Here is an 11,599-nt window from a genome sequence, read left to right as displayed (position 1 = left end):
CTCAGGCACCAGAAGAAAGCAAATAATAAAAATTAGAGCAGAAATAAATGAATTAGATAACAGAAAAATAATTGAAAGTTAACAAGACTGAAAGATGGTTCTTTGAAAAAATTAACAAAATTAATAAACCTTTTGCCAGACTGACAAAAGAAAAACAGGATGGGGAGCAAATAATACCAATAAGAAATCAGGTGGGTGATATCACAACAGACTTAACTGAAATTAAAAGAATTATATCAGATTACTATGAAAAATTGTACTGTAACAAATTTGAAAACCTAAAAGAAATGGATGAATTTCTAGAAACACACTGCCTACCTAAACTAACACAAACAGAGGTAGAACAACTAAATACACCTGTAACAAGAGATTGAAAAGGTGATCAAAATAATTCCCAACAAAAAAAAAAAGCTCTGACCCTGATGGCTTCATTGTAGAGTTCCACCAAACATTCAGAAAAGAGTTAGCACCACTGCTACTAAAGGTATTTCAGAGCCTAGAAAAGGATGGAATACTCCCAAGCTCATTCCATGAAGCCAGCATATCCGGGATACCAAAACCAGGTAAAAACACCACACACAAAAAAAAGAGAATTACAGACCTATATCCCTCATGAATTTAGAAGCAAAAATCCTCAACAAAATTCTAGCCAATAGAATTCAACAACATATCACAAAAAAATAATTCACCATGACCAAGTGGGATTCATACCAGGTATGCAGGGATGGTTCAACATTAGAAAAACAATTAATGTAATCCACCAGATAAATAAAACAAAAGATAAGAATCACATGACTTTATCAATTGATGCAGAAAAGGCATTTGACAAAGTTCAATACCCATTCATGATAAAAACTCTCAGCAAAATAAGAATAGAAGGAAAATTCCTCAACATAATAAAGGTCATTTATACAAAACCAACAGCCAACATCACCCTAAATGGAGAGATTCTGAAAGCATACTCCTTGAGATCGGGAACCAGACAAGGATGCCCCTTATCAGCACTCTTATTCAACTTTGTGCTGGATGTCCTAGCCAGAGCAATTAGGCTAGATAAAGAAATAAAGAGCATCCAAATTGGTAAGGAAGAAGTAAAATATCTCTATTTGCAGATGACATGATCTTATACACAGAAAACCATAAAGAATCCTCAAGAAAACTACTGAAACTAATAGAAGAGTTCAACGGAGTATCAGGATATAAGATAAACATACAAAAATCAGTTGCACTCCTCTACAACAACAAAAAGAACATCAAAGAGGAAATCGCCAAATCAATACTATCTACAGTAGCCCCAAGAAGATAAAATACTTAGGAATAAATCTTACGAGAGGTGTAAAAGACCTGTACAAAGAAAACTACAAGACACTATTGCAAGAAACCAAAAGAGACCTACGTAAGTGCAAAAACATACCTTGCTCACGGATAGGAAGTCTTAACATTGTAAACATGTCTATTCTACCAAAAGTCATCTATAGATACAATGCAATTCCTATCCAAATTCCAATGACATTTTTTAATGCGACAGAGAAACAAATCACCAACTTCATATGCAAGGGAAAGAGGTCCCAGATAAGTAAAACATCACTGAAAAAGAACAGAGTGGGAGGCCTCACTCTACATGATTTTAGAACCTATTATACCACGACAGTAGTCAAAAAAGTCTGGTACTGGTACAACAACAGATACATAGACCAATGGAACAGAATGAGAATCCAGACATAAATTCATCCACATACGAGCAGCTGATATTTAACAAAGGACCAAAGTCAGTTAATTGGGGAAAAGACAGTCTTTTTAACAGATGGTGCTGGCGTAACTGGATATCCATCTGCAAAAAAATGAAACAAGACCCATATCTCACACCATGCACAAATACTAACTCAATATGGATCAAAGACCTAAATATAAAATCTAAAACAATGAGGATCAAGGAAGAAAAAACAGGGACACGGCTAGAAGCCCTAATGCATGGCATAAACAGTGCACAAAACATTACAGTAAATGCAGAAGAGAAACCAGATAACTGGTAGCTCCTAAAAATCAAACACCTGTGCTCATCCAAAGACTTCACCAAAAGAGTAAAAAGATTACCTACAGACTCGGAAAAAGTTTTTAGCTATGACATTTCCGATCAGCACCTGATCTCTAAAAACTACATGTTACTGCAAAAACTCAACTACAAAAAGATGAATAACCCAATTAAAAAATGGGCAAAAGATATGAACAGACACTTCACTAAAGAAGACATTCAGGTAGCTAAGAGATACATGAGGAAATGCTCACAATCATTAGCCATTAGAGAAATGCAAATCAAAACTACAATGAGATTCCATCTCACTCCAACATTAATCCAAAAAACACAAAATAATAAATGCTGGAGAGGTTGTGGAGAGACTGGAATACTTCTACACTGCTGGTGGGAATGTAAAATGGTACAACAACTTTGGAAATTGACTTCGCACTTCTTTAAAAAACTAGAAATAGAACTACGATACGATCCAGCAATCCCTCTCCTTGGAATCTAGCCTAGAGAAATAAGAGCCTTTATGTGAACAGATACATGTACGTCTATGTTCATTGCAGCACTGTTTACAATAGCAAAAAGATGGAAGCAACCAAAGAGCCCATCAACAGATGAATGGATAAATAAATTATGGTAGATTCACAGGATGGAACACTACCCATCGATAAATAACAATGATGAATCCATGAAACATTCCCTAACACATAGGAATCTGGAAGACATTATGCTGAGTGAAATTAGTCAGTTGCAAGAGGACAAATATTGTATTAGACCCTCATTATAAAAACTGGAGAAATAGTTTAAAAAGAGAAGAAAATATTCTTTGAAGGTTACGAGGGGGTTAGAGAGAGAGGGAGGGAGAGGTTTTCACTATTTAGATAGTAGATAAGTTTTATTTTAGGTGAAGGGAAAGACAACACGCAATACAGGAGAGGTCAACACTACTGGACTAAACCAAAAGCAAATAAAGTTTCCTGAATAAACTGAACACTTCGAAGGCCAGCGTAGCACGGGTGGGAGTTTGGGGACCACGGTTTCAGGAGACATCTAAGTCAATTGGCATAATAAAATCTATTAAGTAAATGTTCTGCATCCTACTTTGGAGAGTGGCGTCTGGGGTCTTAAACGTTGGCAAGCAGCTATCTAAGATGCATCAATTGGTCTCAATCTACCTGGAGCAAGGAAGAATGAAGAACACCAAAGATGCAAGGTAATTATAAGCCCAAGAGACAGAAAGGACCACATAAACCAGAGACTCCATCAGCCTGAGACCAGAAGAACCAGATGGTGCCCGGCCACAACCGATGACTACCCTCACAGGGAACACAACAGAGAACCCCTGAGGGAGCAGGAGAGCAGTGGGATGCAGACCCCAAATTCTCATAAAAAGACCAGACTTAATAGTCTGACTGAGACTAGAAGGACCCCGGAGGTCATGGTCCCCAGACCTTCTGTTAGGCCAGGACAGGAACCGTTACCAAAGCCAACTCTTCAGACAGGGATTAGACTGGTCAATGGGATGGAGAGGGATGCTGGTGAGGAGTAATGTTCTTGGATCAGGTGGACACTTGAAACTATGTTGGCATCTCCTGTCTGGAAGGGAGATGAGAGGGCAGAGGGGGCCAGAAGGTGGCAGAATGGACAGGAGGAGAGAGAATGGAGGGAAGGAGCATGCTATCTCATTAGGGGAGAGCAACTGGGAGTTTTGTAGCAAGGTGTACATAAGTTTTTGTGTGAGAGACTGACTTGATTTGTAAACTTTCACTTAAAGCTTAATAAAAATTAATTGAAAAAAATTTTATGTGTTACAGCATTGATCCTCTTCTCTTCTATTACAGACTTTTTATGCTCTGGCCCTAACGTCCTTTTAGACTCATCTCGCACTCTCTGTTTTCACTGCCACTGTAGGAAAACTTGATGGCGAAGTGGGTAAGTGCTACGGCTGCTAGCCAAAAGTTTAAATCCATCAGGTGCTCCTTTGAAACTCTGTGGGGCGGTTTTGCTCTGTCCTATAGTGTTGCTGTAAGTCAGAATTAGCTTGATGGCAACGGGTGTGTTTTTTTGGGGGGGTAGCCAAAATTAGGAGTTCCTGGGTGGGGCAAAAGTTTAAGTACCTGATCACTAACTAAAAGATCGACAGTTCAAACCCATGCAAAAGAACCTCAGAAGAAAAGTCTGGCAAGCTGCTTACAAAAGATCACAGCTATTAAAAACCCTATGGAGAGCAGATTTATTCTGCAACACATGGGGTTCTCATGAGATGAAATTGACCGGGTTGTAACTGTTTTTTGTTTGTTTGTTTTGGTTTGGTAGCCAAAATTGACTGCTCACTATTTCCTGAATATTCCTAGACATGCTTTGCTGTGTGTCTTTAATCATTTGATCCTTCCTACATCAAGCTCCTTTTATGAGTATCGTCATTTGCCAAATCCCATCTTTCCTCTGAGGCTTAATTCAAAATGCCACCTTCTACAAGAGGCCTTTCTTTCCTGATTCTCTCAAATGAAATTACTTTTGCACCTGGAGTAGCTATTTTATTTTGGAGAGTGTTTTATTCATCTTTTTAAATTTAGCATGGTTTCCCTTTACAGACACATTTAAAATAAAAATGTGTTGAACAAGATGGAATATTTTATCAGTGAATGTATCGTCTCTGTCTTCCTTTGAAAACTACTTGGTAACAATGATAAAATCTTATACTATTCTGTGTTCTTATAGTACCTAACACAGAGTCTTTTTTCAGCCAGAAATAAATGACATTTTATATGGTTTGAGACCAGTGGGATTGGATTAAGAATCTGGGTAACTAGAATTTCAATCTCAGATAAACACATTTGGCTAGATTTGGCTACTCGGATTTTGTAGACTTTGGCTGGACTCTTGGAGCCTTGGTTTCCTAATCTTTAAAATGATGATAATGATTCTTATTATTATGCTGAAAAGTGAATAAACTAATCATGAAGAGGTCTTTGTACACTTTCTTATATGTGCTAAATATGTGTTAAATTAGAGCTATTATTGCTACATTTATTATTATTATTTTCTAAGCACACTGCTTTTTCTTCTGCCCTCTGAGTAGGACATGGATCATTATCCCTTACTCTGTATTCCTTTGGGTGGAAGGTATCTATGCCACTTGAACCCTCCTCAGTTTCTACATTCCTTTTTTTTTTTTTCTTTACTGTTGAAAAAAAAATAGATAATACAACATTTGTTAATTCAACATTTTTCAAGTGCAGCAATTACATCAATCATGTTGTGCACCCACCAATATCTGCTGCCAAAATTTCCATCACTATAAACTCTTCTTGAAAAATTCTCTTGCTCATTTTGGAACTCAAACCTATTGGATGCCCCATAAAAATTTCAATTGAATATATTCTACTTCTGCATACAGTTCTTTCTGGGTGTGCTATCACCCCTTGTGGAGCTCCAAAGGAGAGCCATTGGTGATTTCTGTCTACAAGACCAGCCCTGTGCTCACATCTGTTGAGCTATGGACTTCCAATATCCTTTCCTCAAAACATTCTCTCCACATTCCCATCTGGTGTAGTTGAGGGAACAAAGCAGGCTCTGACACACTAGGGAGAAGCAGCAATTTGCTTTCATCAAAACCAGACAGCTGTCTTAGTATTGTCTTGATTCGTAGTCCCAATGTACAGATGCTTGGCTGCTTTGCAACCTTAGTCCTGGCAGTTCAAAGTAATATCACTAAAAAAACATGTTTTACCTGTAAAAAAGCCAAAATAATAAACAGAGACCAAAATCAATCTATATTCCTCCCCTTTTTTTTTGGCCAGGTTATCAAGTGGATTCCTTACTTCAGTATGATTTTCCTTCTTGGGGTAGAGGAAGCTCTACAACTTCTTTCAGAATCAACTGTGACTGGGCACATTATCTGAGAGAAGCTGCTAAGCTATTATTCTCTTGTTCTGAGTTGTTCTCAATAGAAAAGGAATGATAATATTTTTCCTTGATGTCAACACCTTTGTTTACCTCTCTCCTTTCTATTACAATTTCTCCTTTCTCTCATCGAGTGCCCTTCCTAATTTAGAGTCTTCCTGAGTTATAAACATGCCTTAGTTTAGACATACTAAAAAAAAAAAAATTACAGTTGTTGAGTCAATTCTGACTCATAACAATCCTGTATGATAGAGAAGAACAGCCCCACAGGGTTTCCAAGGAGTGCCTGGTGGATTCAAACTGCTGACCATTTGTTAGCAGCGAAACTCTTAACCACTACTCCACCAGGGTTTCCAACGCATATTGACAACACATAAATCTGGCAGTATAGAAAGCCTCGCTGGAGCCTTCCTTTTTGTCCATCCCCAGGAAGAGGTGACAGTGGTGGAAGGTAAAGGATGATAGGACTATATCTGTAGGCAGGGCCATTACTTACGAGTCAGTCCTAGCTTAGCCCCATGAGGTGAGGTTGATCAAGATTCCCTTAGGAATACACAGAAACAAATTTGAAGAAATAGAGATAGTATTTTACACAGCGATAAGCTCATCATTTTCAATACACAATTGCAATCTCAGGCCTGGGCACTCAGGTCTTGTGAGGGGGGGAAAGAGAGGGGGCTGTGTCTTAGCATCCTTTCCATCTCCTTTATTCCCATTGTTGGTAGCCAGGAGCTTTCTAAGGCATTTCTCCTTTACTAAGGCACATATGAGAGGCAGCTCATACTCACCCAATGAATGAATCAAATTTTCAAGCTCTTATCATGACCTACGTGGCTGGGTGCTGCAAATTGTTAAGCACTTGACAAAAGATTGGAGGTTTGGATCCATCCAGAGGTGCCTCAGAAGACAGGGATGGAGATCTGTTTCTGAAAGTTCTCAGCCTTGAAAACCCTATGGAACACAGTTCTACTCTGCACACATGGGATTGCCATGAGTTGAAATCAATGCAATAGCAGCTACCAACAACAACATCATGACCTATCTTTAATGATAAATGGTTCCCCAACCCATTCTAATTTTCTATTAAGCTGTTTTGCTGTGGCTAATAAAGAATATGATAAGTCCATACCATGTTACGTTTCATAGGCCATTTTCATACACTCACCCTCACCATGATGAAATGACCCTAATTTGTGAATAACACTAAAATCTTCACTTTAAACATAATTTTTCCCAGGAGTACACCTAATATATGAGAGGAAGCTCTTTCTTAAGTATGGAACTATATTTAAAAAATTGTATGTGCTCTTTACTTAGATTCCCCAAGTCCCTCTGATTTCAACTGTCCACCTGTTCACCACCACTTCTGTACTGAATTTTTCCTTCTGTGTATCCCTCCTCCTGAGGAATGAGCCTTAGGTCCCAGGTCCAGATGCCTAAAATGGCCTTAGCACCTTTTGGCTGTGGGGCGGGAAGGGACATAGTGGAGCTGAGGGTCATAAAAACATCCTCTGGAGGCTCAGAGGGGCTGGGCCAGATGGTACAACAAGCAGTCATAAATAGAAGTATTCCTAGTTGCCTTGATTACTTTAGCCTGGGCTTCTTGTCTCATCCTGTCTTGGCTATCATTGTCTTTTCCTGCTTCTCTGACTAGGGCAGAGTACATTTTTCTATTGCTTGAGTGACTATGCTCCCTAGAAGACTCTAGACTAGATGTAGAGTCAATTCTTTATCTTTGGTTCATTGATCCAGGAAAAAAAAAAAAGCTACAAAACACAGCAATCAACTGGAAACAAAGCAGATGACTTTGCAAAAATAGATCTTGTTAATGTAGCTGGAATCTGGCCACAGGTAAGTTTTTATGGTCTGACTAATAGGGTAAATAGGTTTTTATCTGAATTTATTTCTGAAGCTTAGCTTAGAGTTATTTAATTGTGATTCCACCTTTTGAAGCTTAGCACTTTTGCTACCTTTGGTAACAGCACCCAGTTCCAGTTTCCAATACTTTTATGTGAAAGAATGGCGTTCCTATGCCACATTTGGGCATATCTGGAAATTTTGGTGCTTTTTACTGAAGAGTGAAATTGTTTCTAAAAACAAATCAACAGCAACAAATCTTCACTGGTTTAAGGTAAGAACAGAAGGAAGCAGGATATCTACTGAGTCAAGGAGGAGGGTTTCCTGGAAAATATAGGTCTCTGGTTAAGGTTTGGGTTGACTTATGCTGAGAGCTCTAGATGTGTTGTTTCCCTCTGCTTTAATGGGGTATTCCCATATTGGAGTCAGAAAGATCAATTTACTAAGCAATCCCTGCAGGAACATTCATGAAAGAGTGTTGAAACAGAGACTAAAACCTATAATATTGAGTTCACCCAGAAAGGGAACCAAGTGAAAGAAGTTCCCATATACAACCCAAGAGCTGTCAGACGTCATGTGGCCAACACCAAGAATAAACTCATATATTAAACAAAATAAAAGGAGAAATGTTTAGTTCCTCCAAGCAACAGGCCTGTGCTGTCCAACAGAGTAGCCACCAGCCAACATGGCTATTGAGAACTTGAATTGTAAATGGTCTGAATTGCCCTGTGCTATAGGTATAAAACACACAGCTGATTTTGGAGACTTAATAGAAAAAAAAAATGTCATTAGCTCTTTAATAATGTTTAAATAAAAAGTAATAATGTTTAAATATTTACCTGTTAAAATAAGAGTATTTTGGATATATTGACTTAAAAAATATAAATTCTTTAAAATTAGTCACCTCTTTTTATTTTTTTAAATATGGCAGTTAGAAATTTAAAATTTTACATGGTCTCACTTTATACTTCTATTGAACAGTGCTGCTATAGGCTATGTGGATGGAATGTGACATATCAGGCAAAACAGGAGGGAAAATGTATTTCTTCCAACCTTCAAACATTCACGTTTACCTCTCACCATTGAGAAGTAAGCTTTTGCTCTCCCAGAATAGAGAGCGAAGCAGACTCCAGGGACATCAAACACTCATTAGATCTACCTCCATTGCTGATAAAAACTGGCTGAGCTTGAACTTCCTCAAACAAATAGGGTCTCTGGGAATGCACTCCTGTGTACCACCATCCTGATCATCATTGGGGGAACTTTCTGTGCGTGAACCCATGTGCTACCTGCTTGGCCTCCTTTCCCTGCTGGACGTGATGTCTGACTTACTGTTATACCTAATATCAACCAATGTTCTGAAATAAGTCTTAGTGTGGCAACAACAGGACAGGTTATTTCACAAGTGCCTTAAATTTATTTGTTACTAGTTTTGGTGTAGTGGGTCAGGAATGCGTGAGCACCTGTTTAGTCTGGGTTTGTGACTGGCATAGAGTTCAGGTGCAGTGAGATGAAGATGGCAGTTGCTACTATCCTTCACTCTTGGAATACTGCTGTTGAGCCAAAATTACTGACACCTGAAACTTCTTGGTCTCATCTCAACCTTCCATCTTATACAACAGAATCTTTTTTCATATTTTTTCTAAATCTCAAAGTCTGTACCTTTTTCATCTCTAAGTTCCTGTCAAGGAGCCCTGGTGGTGTAGTGGTTAAGTGCTTGGCTGCTAATCCAAAAATCGACAGTTCGAACTCACCAGCTACTCACCAGAAAGATGTGGCAGTCTGCTTCTGTAAAGATGTACAGCCTAGGGAACCCTACGGGGTGGTTGGTTCTACTCTGTCCTATAGGGTCACTATGAGTTGGAATTTACTTGATGGCAATGGGTGTGTGTGTGTGTGTAAGTTCCTATTTTGTGCATAAATGACAGTCATAACTCTAATAATGTCTTCAAATATTCTCTTGTGGCCCACTTAGGACTGATGTCTCCTTTGCCTGGGATGTCTTCTCTTGTAGGAAGGACAGACAGCTTCATCTCATACATGAGGTGAACTCATTCTCATCCTCTTCTACAGAGCAGTTCTGCTGGTTTTGGTAGAGTCTATGGTGATCTCCCTAATAGGAGGACTTGCATATGTATTTTTGTAGAAGCAGAAAAATGTAGTAGCTGAGGGCTTCAGCTATGGTTTCAGAATTCATGGTTTCAGATTATGGCTTCACTACTGTGATTTTAGTAAAACATCTTTACTTACCTTTGGATTTGTTTCCTCATCTGTATAATTTGAAATGACAATGATTATTCTCTCATAGGGAAGGTGATCTTGTAAAATATCAGCCGAATTTAGAAATTATAAAGAGTAATAAAAGGGACATAAAAAGGAAATTTTCCAAACAAATCAGTAAACAGGTCATTCTACTGGGTTTTAACAGAATGAATGGGTTTGTAACTATAAAACACTTAGAATACTGCCAGGCACTCAACTGTTATTTTTCAATGTTTTTTAGAAATAAGTTATTTCCCCATGGGTATTCATCTTGTCTGGATGGGTTTATTTCTGTTTTATCTTCCAAGGTTTCAGAAGTGGCTGCTCTGAAACGTCTGATCAGGATTCAGCACATGGCATCACCTAGCAACTTCTCCACGGTTCCAGTCTCTGAATTTATCCTCATCTGCTTCCCTAACTTCCAGAGTTGGCAGCACTGGCTATCTCTGCCCCTCAGCTTCCTCTTCCTTCTGGCCATGGGGGCCAATGCCACACTCCTGATCACCATCCAGCTCGAGGCCTCCCTGCATGAGCCCATGTACTACCTGCTCAGCTTCCTCTCCCTGCTAGACATTGTGCTCTGCCTCACTGTCATCCCCAAGGTCCTGGCCATCTTCTGGTTTGACCTCAGGTCTATCAGCTTCTCTGCCTGTTTCCTCCAGATGTTTATCATGAACAGTTTCTTGACCATGGAGTCCTGCACATTCATGGTCATGGCCTATGACCGCTACATAGCCATCTGCCATCCGCTGCAGTACCCATCCATTATCACTGATCAATTTGTGGCTAGGGCTGCCATCTTTGTTGTGGCCCGGAATGGTCTTCTTACTATGCCTATTCCCATACTTTCTTCCCAACTCAGATACTGTTCAAGAAACATCATCAAGAACTGCATCTGTACTAACATGTCTGTGTCCAAACTCTCTTGTGATGACATCACCTTCAATCAACTTTACCAGTTTGTGATAGGTTGGACCCTGCTGGGCTCTGACCTCATCCTTATTGTTCTCTCTTACTCTTTTATCTTGAAAGCTGTGCTTAGAATCAAGGCTGAGGGAGCTGCGGCTAAAGCTCTAGGCACCTGTGGTTCCCACTTCATCCTCATCCTCTTCTTCAGCACAGTCCTGCTGGTTCTGGTCATCACTAACCTTGCTAGAAAGAGAATTCCTCCAGATGTGCCCATCCTGCTCAACATCCTGCACCACCTCATACCTCCAGCTCTGAACCCCATCGTTTATGGTATGAGAACCAAGGAGATCAAGCAGGGAATCCAGAAATTGCTGAGAAGGTTGTTAGAAATGAAATGAATGAGACCTTGCCATGGGAACAGAAATTGATAATATACAATAATTCTCATGGTACATAGGAAATTTACATAGGTGCTGTACAAATAAATTTGGATTTATGTTTCCCCAATGTTTCAGTTGATTGTGGAGACAGCCATATCTTGGCTGTTGTTTGAAGAAAATTCTATTGCATTTTTTATATTCTGGAGTTACCTGCGAGTTTATCCAGAGACTTGTCTAGCCATAATTGCAGGATATTAATTAG

The 11,599-nt window shown here is 39.2% G+C and overlaps 1 protein-coding gene across 1 annotated transcript; it reads left to right on the top strand.

Moving 5' to 3' along the window:
- The first annotated feature begins 9,227 nt into the window (after nucleotides 1–9,227).
- On the top strand, nucleotides 9,228–11,599 carry LOC135231709 (olfactory receptor 56A4-like). Its single transcript, XM_064288542.1, has one exon. It carries the CDS (start codon nucleotides 10,216–10,218, stop codon nucleotides 11,353–11,355), a length of 1,140 nt encoding a protein of 379 aa, XP_064144612.1. The 5' UTR covers nucleotides 9,228–10,215; the 3' UTR covers nucleotides 11,356–11,599.

This window comes from Loxodonta africana, chromosome 7 (assembly GCF_030014295.1).
Source record: "Loxodonta africana isolate mLoxAfr1 chromosome 7, mLoxAfr1.hap2, whole genome shotgun sequence".
NCBI lineage: Eukaryota > Metazoa > Chordata > Mammalia > Proboscidea > Elephantidae > Loxodonta > Loxodonta africana.
Note: the sequence above shows the minus strand (reverse complement) of the source record. Positions and strands in the feature narration are given on the sequence as shown.

Bases quoted from the DNA above. Each gene is read 5' to 3' on its own strand.
- LOC135231709 (XM_064288542.1), top strand. From the start codon at position 10,216: ATGAATGGGTTTGTAACTATAAAACACTTAGAATACTGCCAGGCACTC.